This window comes from Vigna unguiculata, chromosome 9, assembly GCF_037176805.1.
Source record: "Vigna unguiculata cultivar grain cowpea cultivar isolate G323 ecotype 2 chromosome 9, ASM3717680v1, whole genome shotgun sequence".
NCBI lineage: Eukaryota > Viridiplantae > Streptophyta > Magnoliopsida > Fabales > Fabaceae > Vigna > Vigna unguiculata.
Genome location: NC_140800.1, coordinates 40,019,099 through 40,036,685, shown reverse-complemented (window position 1 = coordinate 40,036,685; position 17,587 = coordinate 40,019,099). Strand labels below are relative to the sequence as shown.

Below are 17,587 nucleotides of genomic sequence, written 5' to 3'. Positions count from 1 at the left end.
CACAAAAATATGATTTTTAAAAGTTCAATTGTTATTAATTCGGAAATATTTACTTTTATCTGCAAAAATATAATTTTTAATAACCGACAATCTTAATGATTTGCTTAAGTATGATTGGCATAGGGTTAAAATAAAAAAATATTAACTAATATAATTAAGATAAAAAATTAATATTATAAATTAAGATACTGCACTAACAAAAAAATTAACTATTTTAATTATTATTTTATATAATTGATATTATATAAACTAAAAAATAACAAAAAGAAATCAAAGATTTAAAAGTAACGAGATCTTCTATACTTAAAATAAATAGGTCAATATTATAAGGATTTAAACATTTTTTAAGTAAGTTATTTTATTAATTTTAAATTGTATGAGAATGGACAAGAAAGAATAATGGCTACTTTTTATATTACAAATAATTTAAAATTATTATAATTTTTATTTCTAAAAACTAATATATTTTATCATTTTTATCTTTAGACATAAACTATTTATTCCTTATACATAAAAAACAATTTCGTAACGATTTAATATTTTGATTTGAAAATTAAGATATAAAAATAATTTAGAAGTTTTAGGTAAAATGTATTTTTTTAATAAAAGTACAATATTAAATTAAACTATTGCTATAAAAGTAAAAGTAATATACACAATTACCTTACTTATATCACATAAAAAAATTACTTAGTTAAATTAAGTCTCTAAAAAAGATCTACTTATCTTAATTTAAAAATTTATTACCCTAATTGTATTAATTAGTATTTTCCAATTCCCATTTTAGATAGGGACAGTGATTAAGAAAAATGACACTTATAACAAATTTAAAATTAACAGTACTAACTTAGAAAATTGATGGAAACCATAATCAGTCTGATTCATCATTTACTGTGAATCACAAGTAGAGATAAATTTTTCCAACAAAATGGAGTTTGTAGAATAAATAAGAATCATTTCCCTTTGGGCAACAAGATGGATCTAACATATAGGTGCTGTAACATCGCATTATCTTGAACTAGGAAGATATATTTGATAGGGAAAAAACATTTTGGTTTGTTCATATCATGGCAGATACAATCACAAAAAGAGAATTGAATGAGGCAATGCGTCAGACCAATCCCTTTTATAATTTATTAACACATCTGAGGACACTAACTATAAGGCTTTAAAAACCTATCAAACCAATCAGATGATTCCTTCACTTGAAATTTTGTTAATTGGTGTCCCACTCCAGGTTCTGCAATAAACTGCATGTAAAAGCAACCAATTATAAACATGGACAAAAAAAGAAGTCAATTATTATCAGTCAGCCATTGCTACAAAGCTAGAAGACATCTTTCTTTCCCATCAAAACATATTTCCATACATCTCCAAATAGAATATCGGAGATCCTATATCAACCAGATGTAATTTTATATATAAATAGTTACAAAAACCCTTTTTACAAGTCCATTTTGTGGATTAAATTAGGTTTAAATTCTACCTCTTAAAATATGGTACTAGAGCTATGAGTCAGAGTCTATCTTAACAAAAAAATTTATTTTATTAAGTCTATCGTGTCATTATTAATTTGATTAAAGACAAGACAATTTCATAATAAATGAATAAAAATTTCATCTATTACAAATTAATTTTATAGGATTAAATTAGACTTAAACTCTATCTCTTAGTATAAAATCTCCAACCATCTGAATTCTCATACCACATTCTTAATATCAACCGTCTCTCATTCATTTTAAAATAAACTTTCCAAAAGGTGATTTTTATATTTATGATGTCTCACCATGTAAGTTTTTGTAAAATTAAGTTAGAACTAAATCTATATTCATATTTTTATTGTAAGAGATTGTTTTATAACCGGTATAAATCAGAAAATCACAGGTTGCAATCAATTGTAAAATCCATTCTTAATAAATTGACAAGGGAAAACCCTATAAGAATGTATCATTTCCTCAACGAAGTTACCAACAAACACCAGTTCATACCTTAAAATTATCTAAACACTGAAACGCTTCGTATGCCTGGCTAGCGTTTGACCTTGTAACATCCAAGCTTGCAACGGGACACTGAGGATCTTCTGCACCTAGAGTTTCCAAAACCCAAGCAAATACTTCAATTACAAGTTAATTTAGAAATATTCACAAACTTTAAATGAACGAAATAATTAAGATGAATAGGTATGCATGCAAAGGTCTATGATGTTATTTACAGACACACACGAACTAAATAAGCACAATCCTTATGCTGCAGCAGTGAGGTTACTCTGAATTGTGTGAATACATGAGTTGTATATGAATAAGGTAGCCGGTTTAAATGAAAATGATAAATGTCTTACCATTAATAATAAGCAACGGACGTGGTGCTATAGCTGGAATTGAATAGGGTGCATCAAATTGGGAATCTAAACTTGGAGCAATACCGTCAAGTACCTGATAATTATGTGATCAGTTTGATAAAAAGTGGATTTTAGTTTAACTCAATCCTAATCAAACATGTTTATAAGATAAGGATTGCAAACACTTATATATTGTAGCATTTTTACTAGTTGATATGAGACTTTTAACACCCCTACGGCATCTCGACCATGAGATTTGAAATTAACAGATGATCCAATAACGGGTGGAATAATATTTTTAACAAACAACAAATCTAGCTAAGGTAGGCTCTAATAATAGCTCTGACACCATATTAAAAACGAGATTTTAAGCTTAACTCAACCCTATAAAACCAACTTGATATTAATGGATGGTTCAAAAGCGAGTTGGACAAATATGTCCAACAAACAATAGAAATGATTCTCACACCATATTAAAAAGTGTACTTTTAAGTCTAAGTTAACTCTACAAAACTAATTTGTAAAGTGAAGTTTGTACTCATTTATACACTCTAAATTGATCTTATCACTACTGAATAATCGATGTGAAACTTCCAATAAAGTTCGTAGTATCCATTGCCAAAAGTTTAAAATAACAACAACAAAACTGTAGATTGAAATTGTGTCCCGCTGATGAATATATAGGTAGCAATAGTGGGATAAATACATGGTAAGCATTCTCGATCATGTTTTGTTAAAGCAGAATTGCATCAAAGCATAAGGAAATTCATTTGGAGACAGAATTGGAATTGATTTCATACAAAGCCATGGACTGACCTTCTCCACCACTTCTTTGTCAATAACATCTTTACTCATTTTATGACGAACAACTGCATCCAAGAACATTGTTGTCACTTCAGCATGTAATTTTATCGATGTCCCTGAAGGGACCACCATGTAATTTATCATATATATATATATATATATATATATAACTAAATCAAAAGATAAGTAAACAGATAAAACATAAAAGAAATTTCAAAAACTCATTTAACATTCTCATACACTCAAACAAAGGCTTCATACTACTATCAACTAGACCCTTCCATTTATCGTTGTCTATTATCCACCGAAATCCCTGCAATATATAGCACATGAGTTTTGGAGCCATTGTTAAAAAAACACAATTCGCTAAACAAAAGCTCCAGTGAATCATTCAGTGTCACCCGAACGGCCATAAGAGGAACAACCACAGAATAGCGAGCATCAGCAACTGCAGCAAACCATGCATGAATTCCTGCATAGAAGAATTATACAAGTGATGAATATCATATTGAAAATAATCATTTCTACATCTCTCAACCAACCTCCAAGTGATATTCCGGTGATTCCTATTCTAGAAGGATCTATATCCTCTCTTGTTGTTAGATAATTTGCAATTTTAATCAATTCCAAAACCTGCCAGAACATGAAATAATACACCGTTTATGAGCCGAACAAATCGTAAGCTTAAACTATCACAATCACACTTGAAACAAATCATTTGGCTCAGAAAAATTAAATTAAGTGATTCCATCTTTAACTGTATTTCATAAAAAGAATGTCCAAAAGTTACACTACTAAATGGGAAAAATATTTTGTCAACCCAAATTCTGTAAGATAATAATGATTTGATCTATTTTTTTTTACTCATTTTTATTTTACCACTCTAATCACTCTTCAATTATCACATCATATTATTATAAAAATAAAAATTAGATAATTAAAGGATAATTAGAGTCATGAATTAAAAAAATAGATTAAAATATCACTAATCATTCTGTATTACAACCATTTGTCTTCAACTAATAATAAAATATTAAATTAAAATAGAAAGTAAATTATTGAATAAAATTTAACAAATATGGTTGCGGGATGGCTGTATAAATTTTGAGGGTTTCAACTTATCACATCCAAAGCCGTAATGTTAATTGAATATAATAAGGAAATATGTGATATTTATTTATAATATAAAGCCGTTACATACAGTAATCTAATCATAGATTAATAAGTATAATATAATACTTATTATTCGATCTCAAACTAACAAATAGAGAACAATAATTTTAATAATGTTATCCTGACAGTGCATAATCAGTAAAGTTAATGAGAAATTACCACGTCGTATATGAATGGACTAGTGTACTGGGTACTCCACGAATAAACTAGTGCCTGAATATATTTTTTTTTTACGGTAGAGTTGCAGCCAAAACAAGTAGAAGAAAACTTGGTTAGTTTTGAATTTTATACAGATGCCTTATTTTTTAACTTTCCAAGTGATCATGGGTAAATATGTAAGCAAAAAATAGTCAATTTCTCTATGCAAGGACCACACTACAGAAAAACAATATATTTTTTCTCCTAAATCTTAACCATTATTCTTCAAGTCTAATTATCCGTTTACAATCACTGAAATAGTAATCCAACTATTATGTTTGGAACTCATTTACAAAGTTATTTGAATTAATTTACAAACCAAATTCTATGTTTTAACTTCAAATTCCTATATTATGAAACTACTTAATTACCATCACTTTGAATGTAAACGTAATAAGAGCAACATAGATGAATATTTTAAACTGAATTGTTAACATTCAACAAAGTTAGAGTTGCAAAACAAAAACAAAAAAGTTTAAAAGCAAATCAATTTCTAAAATTTGTTGTTCAAACAAAACCATTTAAATTTTCAAATACGAGTTTATGCTAAAACTTGTCCCTAAATAAAATTGCGTCATTTCACCAGGAATTCTGAACCTGAAAATAAGGCAAAGAAAAACATGAAGCAAAATAATCAAATCAGTAGTATAAACTCTATACTATCTTCCAAAATAACACCTATACTTAACAACTCTCTCTATTAATACAATATACATATCGATAACTATAAAAATTATTTTTTTGATTAGTATTCTCTATACTATTAATAAAAAGATTTTTCTTTCTAACTATTTTTTACTATTTTACCTTTTATGTTTTAAACGATTCTATGTATTTTTACTCTTTTAAACTCAATTACTTTTACTATTTATAAAAATATTAGCCACAATAATATTATAAAAATTAATAAAATTGATTTACGTTTAAAATACTTTTGTGTACATAATTTTTATGATAATTTAATATAAGTTATAATAATAAAATTTTATTTGAATAAATATTATAATAGTTAATCTTTATTATCATCATACAAAAATAGACACATCTCATATGTTTTCACCCGTATTAACAAAGAAAGTGGTTAATTAATTAGGTGTGTTTTTTTAGAAGAAAGACGTACATGTCGATAAGCCCCTGTGTCCCTTAAGCAACGTTCTCCATGGTAACATGTATCCACCGAAATTGCAATATATCCCCGCGAAGCATACGCCTAAAACAAGTTCGAAAGAAAGAATCAGTGATTATAATTACTCTAATTATTTACTCTCTACCATGATTTAAGATGATCATTGATTTTTTTTTTAAATAATGTTACATTATTCAATAACTCATACTGAATTATGTCAAACAATAAAAAAAAAATGAGAATTAAAATATTATTATCTTATAAAAAATTCATAATGCAGACGAGGAATAAGAATGGATGGAATAGTAGCAACCTTAAGCAACGGACGCAAGGACTCTTTGTTGTTGTACATACTGTGAAGAAAAACAACCGCAGGCCTTTTTTTCTGCTCATCGTTTTCCTTCAATTTCAAAACCAACATCGGTATCATTGTGTGCGTTCCAAAGTGTGGTGCCTGAGATCCGAAATCAACGAGTTTAATTCTCAAGAAAAAATCAAATCAGAATATTCAACTTCAAAGAAATTGAATTAATTAGTGATGTACGTACCCAACCGTAGTTCTGGAGCACAAAATCAACGAGTTCATCACCGCAGCAGAAATTGAAATCAGAAAAAGAAAAACACGGATTCAAAATTGAACTCCGCAGAAATGGAATGAATTAGTGACCTACTGGGTCTATATCAAACCGGATGTTCTCCTCCTCAAGCAACTCTTCAAGGTTCTCTATATCGGCCTTCGGACATGATTCCATTGCCTCGATCTATAATTTTCAACCGATTGAACCACTCAATTAAGTACAGATTTTAAAATAAATAAATAAAAAAACAGTACCTCTTCCTCCGACGGAGGTGAACCTTGATAGATAGGATTCGCCACTGGCTGATCACCTTGGGCCCAGTACGGATCTGAAGCATCACACATAACAACGAGGTTCAACTAAACGAATCGCTGCGCGATACATAGCGAGATTGTGAAAGTTAACGAGGTGAATTTGATTGTTATACTTGTAAATTGGTCATCTGCCGATTCATAAAATACGAATTGATACAAGTTGAGTCGAAGCTTTCTCTGAGTTTCTTCAATGGCTTCTTTTTCCGCCATTTTTGCTTGGGATTTTAGGGTGAGAGTGAGTTTAAGAAACGGTTCTTATAGTTACGTGCCTTTGACAGTTAGATTGGAATGATTGATTGTTGAAATTCATGATTGCCATGTGTCAGCTCACCCAAATAATATGGATGGAAGAAAAATTATTAGTTCAAAATAACTGATCAAATATTACAAGAAATATTATAATTATTATTGGTTTTTTACTCTCTAAAGTAATTTTTATTTTAAGCTCAATCAATAATTTTTTCATCATTTTTAGTTTATATATAAATATTCAGTCCTGACTTATAAATTATAATAGTGTAGTTCATGCATATTAATTATTCTCAACATTGTTTAATTAACAATTATGAAAAAAGAGAAGAAAGCAATTGATGGTGATCATATTTTAGAAATAAACGAGCTAAACAATGCAAGTAGACTTTTTGATTAATAGAACAGGGAAAATTCAATTTTTAAACTCATTTATATTGAACCCAACTAAAATAATGCCATCTAAACAAATTTTGTTAACATTCAATAAAAACTGGGTTAAAATTTTTAATTTTACTTTTATGTACGACCATTTTTAATTAAAATTAGTAATACATTACATAAAAGATAATTCATGATAAAAATAATTATTAAAATTAAACACTTTTTTTTTCGTATTATTACATGTTCAATTATTTTATTTCATTTATTAAAAGAAATTAATCCAATATAAATCAGATTTAAATACTCTACTATATTAATTCGGAACTCAAATAATCCATATTTAATTGACCAAACGAATCAAATAGTCAAATATAAATTTTGAGATATTTACAATTTACATTGAACTATGAAATTTACTCAATGTGCGTGATGTGTCTTAACAAAGAATAAGATTAAAAGTAGGAAAAAGTAACGAGTCATTTAACATACAAAAGTAAACAGTCATAAAAAAGAAAACAAACTTTTATTTATGAAAGAAAAAAGAAAATGAAGAGTAATAAAACATAATATAAAATTAGTAAAAAAATAAAATTGGATGTAAAATACCATTATCCTTAAAAAGTAAGGTGTTTAATTGGTACGTGGAGAGACTTTGAAATACTCTTTTAATAGAAAGGATTCTTCTTATTGTCTCCCTTTTGTGAATTTTTGTGAATTTAATGAGTATAGCTCTATAGTCAGATAAAGAAGAAAGAAAATAGCTTTGTTTGTTGAATATATGATAAAGAAAAGGGAAATGAAAAAGGAATGTTAAGAAAAAATAATTTCAAATTAAAATTAGGAAATGTATTTGAATTTTTAAATTAGAAACTTAAATTTATTTATGATTTTATAATTGAGATAAAAAAAATCAACATAAACTTGTAATATTTAAAATTTCAAATGTGCTTTTAAATCTAAAAAATATTAATGTATCCACATTTATTTCCGAACAAAATATAATTTTTTAATATCTGATATTTTAATAATTATGTTTAACTATAATTATTTTAACGTTAAAAATATTAACTAATATAATTAAGGTAACAAGTAATATTATAAATTGAGATCGAGCACTAAAAATAATTTAACTATTTTCTTAATATTTTATATATTTAATATTAAACTTTGTAATATAAACTAATAAATAACAAAATAAATAAAGTAGTGAGATCTGCTATACTAAAATAAAATTGCTCGACATTTTAAGGATTTAATTTTCTAACTAATTATATCCTATGTAGTGATTACCTTTATTCCATTATACGTTATTGAAACCATAACAATTCTAGTTTATCTAATTTATCCACTGAATCATAAAGAGACATAATTTCTTTAATAAAATAAAGTATCTAAAATAGATAAGAATAATTTTTTTTTTTTGGGCACGAAGAATGGAACACAGGTACATTTTATGTTGAAGTAGAAGGAATATTCTATTGTAAAAAAAAACATTTTGGTTTGTGGTAAGGTTTTCAAATACACTTCTTAAATGGTGTATCTATGTGTTCAACATGACATTAAAATACATAAGACACTCTTACAATAAATATCAATGAAGGGTTAAATTTAGAAGAGAACTTTTTTATTTTTTTATATTATTGATATAATTTTGATACGATCGTAACATCACATTAACAATAATAAGTACAAATATAATGATTTTTTAATAACTCAAATTTATTTTATAGGCTTTTATTATAATTACATAAATAAGAAACAAACTATACATAATCATAAATATTTAAATTATATATATATATATATATTATTGCAAATGCATTTATTTAATCTTCTATTATATTGTAGAATTTTTTGAAGTTATTTTTTGTTTTTCAATGAACATCAACTAAAGTATTTTTTTTTCAATAATAATAATAAGATAAAACATCTTAAATGAATTATATTCATTTTTATATAATGTGAGAACAATATATTTAGATTATTATATTTAACTATTTTTTTAATAAAAAATTGAATATAAATTAATACATGGATCCACGTTCTACATTTAGAGATTACACATATGTATTATTATGGATGGTACATAAATGTCATAAGAGACCCACTAATTTCAGAAAAAGACAATGGAATGAGCCATAGCAAGCTAATTTATAATTCATCAACACTTTTGAGGACACTAAGTATCAGGCTTTAAAAACCTATCAAACCAATCACATGATTCCTTCACTTGCAATCTCGTTATTTGGTGTCCAACTCCAGCTTCTGCAATAAACTGCGTGTAAAAGCTACCGATCATAAACTTGGACAAAAAAAAAAAAGCCAATTATTAATTCATTTTTAATCTATTATTTCAATCATTCTTAAATTATTACATCATATTATTAAAAAAATCAAAATAAGTTATTGAAAAAGAATGATGAATTTAAAAAAATAAAAGAAATTCATCAAAATATCATTATCCAATTTTTATATATTATTTTTCTGTTATGTCTTAAAAATATACTAACAACTCATTTTGAAGTTTTAAAATATATTAAAAATATCTTTAAAACATTAAAATATTTATTCTTTCTTTCACAGACACATAAAATGATAATATTATAACTTTCATTTTTTAATTTTTTTATTTTCTAATTAACTTAGCGTGAGTAATTGATTAATTAATATATCATTATTTTTTTTAAATTAATGATCCACACTAAATCATGTAGAAGATAAAATATGAAAGTCAGCACAGAAAACTAAACTCTTTCTTCGTATACTTCTTATACTATTTTACTTCTGAAAAAAATTGTTAAGTAACCTTTTTCTTATACTGTCTATTTTCCTTATACCAAAGTGACCCACAAACACGAGGTCATACCTTAAAATTATCTAAACACTGAAACGCTTCGTATGCCTGAGTAGCCTTTGATATTGGAACTTCCAAGCCAGCAACGGGACATAGTGGATCTTCCGCACCTACACTTCCCAAAACCCAACCAAATATTTCAATTACAAGTTACAAATATTCACAAAAATAATTAAATTGACTAAATATCAGGGATGCATGCAAATGTTTAACATGTTATTTATTCTTTCTCTCACACACAAAATAATAATAATATAATTTTCATTTTTTATTTTCTGATGTAACTTAGCGTGAATTATTGATTAATATATCACTATTTTTTCTTTTAAAAGAATTAATGGTCCACACTAAGCTATGTCAGAAAATAAAATATGAGAGTGAAAATATAATTTTCGCACACACACATATTATATATATATATATATATATATATATATATATATATATATATATATATATATATATATATAAACACACACCAAATAAGCACAATCTTATGTTGCAGCAGTGTGGTTACTCTGAATCGTGAATGTATGAAGTTGTGTATGAATAAGGTAACCCGGTTGAAATGAAAATGAAAAATGTGTTACCATTGATAATAAGCAATGGACGTGGTGCTATAGCTGGAATTGAATAGGGCGCATCATATTCGGAAGTTAAATCTGGAGCAATACGGTCAAATACCTGATCAAAATAAAAAATTATGTGATCCATTTTCCAAAACTTTAAAATACAACAATAAGGGATGCATACATGGTGCCAAGCATTCTCAATCATGCTTTGTTATAGCAATAAATCAAAGCATAAAGCAATTCATTTGGAGACAGAAATTGGAATTGATTTCATACAAACTCAGCTCACCTTCTCCACTACTTCTTTGTCAACACGATCTTTACCCAAATTATGACGAGCCACTGCATCCAACAACATTGTCGTTACTTTAGCATCCAATAACACGTCTCTCAAAATTATGATATATTTTTACATAAATTGTTTATTAATAAATAAAAATGTTTTACTCTTATTATTTTAGCCATCCCAAATCATGTTCCTGTCCCAAATTGGAATATATTAAATAGCCACCTATAAAAAGACTTGTCAATTTGAAGAATTTATTAGATGCTCCATATGTAAAGTGGTAGGCAGGTAGACTCCCAAGAATAATAATGGGTTAACTATATTTTTAGTCTATAAATTTTAATTTAAAATTAAAATTTGTTCCTGTACGAAATATTATTATATTTTGATATCTAAACTTTAAAATGAATAAATTTAGTTATTTTAACTCAATTATATTAATTTTTTTTATTTTTTTGACGTGTCAAACATGTTTCATATTAGTATTATAATTGTTTACACCGTTTAATACATTCCCAGATTAATATCAACGTCTAAAGAAAAAGTTAATGAAAATAATTTAAGAATCAAAATATATCAAAATTTTGGACAAATATAAATTCCAATTTTGAATCAAAGTTCAGAGACTAAAAATATACTTAACCCAATAATAATTTCAATATTATATTAATCTAAAATGAAGTGCAGGAAAGTAACATATGAAAGATAAGAAAACAGGAAAAACACGAAAGAAATTTCATAAACTGATTTGGCATTATCATACCGTCAAACAAAACCTCCATGTCATCAGCCAGAGGCTTCCATTGATCGTTGTCTATGGCCCATCGAAATCCCTGCAATATATATAGCACGTAAGTTTTGGGGTCGTTGTTTCAGAAACACAATTTTGTAAACAAAAGCTCCATTCAATCAATCATTGAGTTTCACCCGAACACCAATAAGAGGAACAACTACAGAATAGCGAGTATCAGCAAGTGCAGCAAACCATGCATGAATTCCTGCATCGAACAATTATAAAAGTGATGAATAATGATATGAAACATGTCTTCTAACATGTTCCTTGATCAACATCTCTCAACCAACCTCCAAGTGATATTCCGGTGATTCCTATTCTAGAAGGATCTATATCGTCTCTGTCTTCTGTTAGAAAATCTGCCAATCTCATCAAGTCATACACCTGCTACAACATCAAATAATTAATACACAATTGTTTTTTAACCCAGCAAATCGTAATCTTAAACTGCTAATTAATCACACTATTGAAACAAAAACGTTTGGAGCATCAAGTGCGTTGGTAAATGCAAGTCCACTTGAGTTTTATATATGAAAGAAAAAATATTAAAGACTTTTTGGACCAAATCCCACTCCAGAACAGGCCAATAACCCGTCACAGAATGATGGTATCACATTCACTACCAAATATAATCTTGAATGAATCCAACTCAGATAAAGGGTCCCCAGACCAAAATAAAATAATTATATATAGGGAGAGAAACAGACATTTGTGGCTTTTGAGACACTCTTGACAACAAAATCTAGTATAATGGTCGTCGAGTTTCAATTTCCTGTGTTCTTAAAATATTTTGGGAAAATGTTTTTTTTTTTTTGACAGGCACCACAATCTACTTTTAAAGGATTTTGTTCATTAAAAAAAGTAAACTTTTTTTATTTATAAAGAAAAAAGAGAGATTAAAAAGTAAAATATTGGATGTAATATAAGATGTGTGTAAAAGTTTGTCATGGTTTTGAAATGGATAATGGTATTTTAATTATTAAATTTTGATAATTTTTTTTATATTATGAAATATATTTTTTAAGTGATTTTGAAATATTAAAAATAAAAAAATAATTACTTAAAAGAATGTTATTTAAATTTTTAAGATAAAATTGTCAAAATCTAATATTCAAAAAATTATTTTTCTATCGAAATAATACAATGAACTGATTGTCTTTAATTAAATTTCAGAAAAAGAATGACCCAAAAATAGACGAAGAAAAGAAGTATTTTTACAACCATTTAATATCTTGAAATAATGATAAAATATTAAATTAAGGTATTTAATTAAAATATAACATAAAAATTAACAAAATTCCCTGTGGGATGACTGCATAAATTTGTGAAGGTTTCAACTTATCACATCCAAAATGGTAATGTTAATTGATAAATAACAAGGAGATTGGTTATATTTATAATATAAAACAGTTTGGTCCTGTGATCTAATCACAAACTAATAAGTGTAATATAACAATTATCATCTAATCTTAAACTAACCAATACAAAACAATAATTTTAATAATGTCATGCTAACAGTGCATAATCATTAAAGTCGATAAGAAATTACCACTTCATATATGAATGGCTTCGATTTACCTGAAGCCCACGAATAAGTAAGTGCCTGAGAATTTTAATTTTTTTTAGTAGAGTTGCCGTCAAAAGAAATAAAAGAAAACATGGTTAGTTTTAAATTTTATATAGATAACTTCTTTTTAACTTTCCAAACAATCTTTATATGTCCATTTCTCTCTATATGAACAACATATAACAAACATAAAAATAATATTCTTTTATTCTTCAAGGCAAATTCACAGTCACCGGAATACTAATTTCATTTGATATAGTAATCCAACTATTATGAAACTCGTCAAAAAGTTTTTTGTATTAATTTATTAACCAATTTTTTTATGTTGTAACTTCAAATTTTTATTTTGTGAAATTACTATTACCATAATAAAAGTTCCATTGTTAAATATTTTAAATTGAACTGCAATCAAATTCAACAAAATTAGAGTTGCAGAACCTAAAATTTAAAATTATTTTTCAAAAGGAATAAAAGATGTTGTTTCAAACAAAGCATTCAAATCTTAAAATATGAGTTCATGCCAAAACTTCTCCCTGAATAAAACTGCTTTATTCATCAGGGTTCTAAACCTAAAAGTAAGGACAAAATAAACAATAATAGAACAATCAAATGGAGAGCATACTAATGGATATCTTTTAAAATAATGACCTAATTATATTTAGAAATTTAATTCATTTTAGTTTATATATTCTTTTTTACTGAATTTTTATTTCTTTTAAAAGAGTGGTCTTCTATCTTTTAAAAAGACTTGATTTGGTATCATTATATAAATTAACATTAGCACAGTTTAAAAAGAATTAGATGTTAAAATCTAGGTCATTATTTGAGACTTCAAATTTAATATCTAACACCTTCTAAATTTTGACACATGATATCTTTTAAATTTTTATACCATGACATCTTTCAAATTTAATAGAAGAAATCACATTAATTTTATTTAACAAATATTAAATTTATTTTAGTAAAAGAAAATATGAAACCAAATTACTTACTAAATTTATAATAAATATAAGAAATATTTATTTTGTAAAAAAATTTAACCAATATACTAATAAATCATCGGTCTAACTCTTATAAAATATTGACATCAACTTCTGTATATATAACCTATTATTTTTTCTTCACATTTTTGTTATTCTCTATACTATTTATGAAAACAACTTAACTTCTTTTACATAGTATTTTACTATTTATAAAATTATTATCCACAATTAAATTATAAAAGTTAATAAAATTAATTTATTTTTGTTAACAAGTTTTTATAATTTTAAAATAAGTTACAATAATACAATTTAATTTTAATAAATATTAAAATAGTTAATCTTTATTTATTTTATTTACTATTATTATTAAAGAAAAGACACAACTCGAACGTTTTTTCTTTAGGAACACGTACATCTCTGTAGGCATGTGTGTTCGTGGCACGTTCTCCATGGTAACATGTATCCACCGAAATTGCTACATATCCCCGCGAAGCATACGCCTGAAACAACAAGAAAAACAACATATTATAAAAGAATTATAATACACGAGTGGAAAGACAAACCTCGCTCATTTTTTATTTTATATGTGAATTTTTTTTATTATGAACAGTTGTTTAAATTTAAGAAATTTTTTTAAGAAAATGACATATATATATATATATATATATATATATATATATATATATATATATATATATATAAAGAAGTTGTATGAAAATCTTAAAAATATAAAAATTAGAAAGAGATGTGAAAAAAAAATTATAAATTCAACATTTGAATTATAAGATTAGTTCAAAGGATAAAACTGTTAACCCGTACCTAAAAGCACCGATTAAAGAATAATTAAAACGTATTGGTTCCATTATTTTTACATTGAAAATCTGAAATAATTAAATATATTAATTAAAATAATATAAATACATATATCAAATTTTATAAAATCAAAAATAACTTTTTAAATTTTTAAACAATAACTTTGTGATACAAAACAAAAACTTTAAATTTTTAAAGTCTTTACTAAAAAAAATTTCTATTAATATTTTTTACAAACTTTTTAAATATTTAACATTATTTTTTTATTCTTTTTGTTAATTTAAATTATTTTATATTTAATTATATTTAATTTTTAAAAACATTAAAATATATTTATTTTATTATTTAATTATTTTTTAATTTTTGTTAATAAATATTAAATAAAATTTATGATATTTTTGTCTTTAAATGAAGGTTAAATCATTCCATAGGTCCCCATTTTTGTAGTGAATCTCAAGTAGGTCCTCCCATTTTTAATTTAAATGTTAGAGTTGCTTTAAAAATAAAAACTTTATAAATTCAAATATAAAATTTAAAAAAAAAATTATAACAATTCTAACATTTGTCTATAAATTATTGATATATAAATATTTGAAACAATATTTAAATAAAGTTCAATGTAAAATATACATTTAAATAAACTTAATTTTGTTAAAAATATCAATTATAATAAAAATACAATTGTAAATTTATATAAAAATTAAATCTAATATAGGGATGAATTTGGTTTAGTTTTAAAAAAATTGGAACCAAATTGAGACAAAATAACAAATACAAAGACTACATCGAGACTTTTGACATCCAATAGTGACACGTACTGCCACATCACACTGTCTCTGCCACGTGGCACAATGTCAGATTGACATGTGGCAATTTTATTTTATTTTTTTAAAAAATATAAAAAAAAGTTAAAAATAAAAAAATCACGTGCTGACACGTGACACATAATTAGCACTAACGGAAAGGAACTGATTGCAATAAATTTTAAAAAATAGGGACTCAATTGAGTCAAATAATTAGTGCTAAAAAATAGGCACAATGTCAGATTGACATGTGGCAATTTTATTTTATTTTTTTAAAAAATATAAAAAAAAGTTAAAAATAAAAAAATCACGTGCTGACACGTGACACATAATTAGCACTAACGGAAAGGAACTGATTGCAATAAATTTTAAAAAATAGGGACTCAATTGAGTCAAATAATTATGGAGGACTTGACTTACTTGATATTTCGCTACAAAAATGAGAACTTCCAGAATGATTTAACCTTAAATGAAATCAAAATGTATTAAATTTATAAAATTAAATGCATATTAATTATTGTTATGCAGTGTCCTGAGAACACTGCAAGACCCTTTAAGGAAATTAGAACAAAAAAAAGTGGAAGATGTTATGATTCAACTCCATCTCGTAATAAAACTAAGAAGAAACCTATAAAAAAAATGAGGTGAGAAGAACCTTAAGCAATGGACGCAAGAAGTCTTTGTTTTTGTTCATACTGTGAAGAAAAACAACCGCTGGCCTTCTCTTCTCCTCATCGCTTTCATCGCTTTCCTTTAATTTATAAATCACCACCGGCAGCCATTGTATCCTTCTTCCGGAGTGAGCTTCCTGAGTATCCCAAATCAATGAGGTTATCTCTCAAGCAAACCATCAAATCAGAATAATAAAAATATCGATTCAAAATTCAACTCCGACGAAATTGAATTAATTAGTGACCTACATACTCCAAATTCTCATTCTCGCCCTCCCAGAGCTCCTGAAGCACAAAATCAAATCAGAATAACAAAAATACCGATTCAAAATTCAACTCCTAAGAAATTGATTAGTCACCTACATCATCCCATTCACCAGTTGGCCAGTTCATAACCAAGTAGAAGTTCTCCTCCTGAAGCAACTCTTCAAGGTTCTCTGTCTCCATCTTCGGACACGATTCCATTATCTCCATCTATAATTTTCAGGCGATTGAACAAGACGACAATGAAAATTAAGAAACAAATAAAAATAAGCAAAAGACGTTGCAAATGTCAATAATGACAGTACCTCTTCCTTCGTTGGAGGAGAGTTTTCATACAAACGACTCACCGCTTTCTTATAACGACGAACTATGGGGAAAACTGATCAAGCATCATACATAAGAATGAGATTAAATTAAACGAATCGTTGCACAACACATAGCAAGATTGTGAAAGTTAACGAATGAAGTCGATTGGGTTATACATTCACATCGTCGTCTAGTACTAAAACGAATTACTTGAAGGAACTTGGATCGAAGCTTGCTATGAGCTTCTTCAATGGCTTCTTTTTCCGCCATTTTCGTTTGGGATTCAGGGTGAGAGTGAGTTCTTTGAGACGGTTCTTATAATTACGGGACTTTGGCAGTTGGGTTGTAATGATTGAATGTTGAAATTATTACCATGTGTCAACTGACCCAAATAATATGGATGAAAGGAAAAATATTAGGTTAATCAAAGGCTCAAGACTGATTGTGATTAGTCTATGGCTTAAAATATATATATATATATATATATATATATATATATATATATATATAT

At 26.3% G+C, this 17,587-nt stretch overlaps 2 protein-coding genes across 7 annotated transcripts; both read right to left on the bottom strand.

The window, feature by feature from the left end:
• Positions 1-887: 887 nt before the first annotated feature.
• On the bottom strand, positions 888-6,805 carry LOC114162203 (uncharacterized). 5 transcript variants are annotated; one of them, XM_028046013.2, is made up of 14 exons: positions 6,645-6,805; positions 6,472-6,545; positions 6,311-6,400; positions 6,188-6,199; positions 5,953-6,093; positions 5,634-5,723; positions 4,475-4,528; positions 3,685-3,775; positions 3,568-3,614; positions 3,383-3,455; positions 3,155-3,207; positions 2,339-2,432; positions 1,989-2,086; positions 888-1,250 (listed from the first exon to the last, which is right to left on the bottom strand). In XM_028046013.2, exons 1-14 carry the CDS (start codon positions 6,739-6,741, stop codon positions 1,155-1,157), a joined length of 1,110 nt encoding a protein of 369 aa, XP_027901814.1. In that variant the 5' UTR covers positions 6,742-6,805; the 3' UTR covers positions 888-1,154. The 5 variants fall into 5 exon arrangements, with proteins under 5 accessions (XP_027901814.1, XP_027901812.1, XP_085523260.1 ...); XM_028046011.2 differs by having other exon boundaries at positions 3,544-3,614; positions 6,645-6,804; XM_085667134.1 differs by having other exon boundaries at positions 3,544-3,614; positions 6,495-6,545; positions 6,645-6,731.
• A 2,401-nt stretch (positions 6,806-9,206) lies between these two features.
• On the bottom strand, positions 9,207-17,375 carry LOC114163707 (uncharacterized). Of its 2 annotated transcripts, none has more exons than XM_028048001.2 (14): positions 17,253-17,375; positions 17,076-17,149; positions 16,870-16,980; positions 16,756-16,791; positions 16,491-16,643; positions 14,633-14,719; positions 13,219-13,272; positions 11,960-12,053; positions 11,804-11,874; positions 11,640-11,709; positions 10,880-10,932; positions 10,609-10,702; positions 10,031-10,128; positions 9,207-9,439 (listed from the first exon to the last, which is right to left on the bottom strand). In XM_028048001.2, exons 1-14 carry the CDS (start codon positions 17,344-17,346, stop codon positions 9,344-9,346), a joined length of 1,185 nt encoding a protein of 394 aa, XP_027903802.1. In that variant the 5' UTR covers positions 17,347-17,375; the 3' UTR covers positions 9,207-9,343. The 2 variants fall into 2 exon arrangements, with proteins under 2 accessions (XP_027903802.1, XP_085523259.1); XM_085667133.1 differs by having other exon boundaries at positions 17,287-17,357.
• Positions 17,376-17,587: the final 212 nt, after the last annotated feature.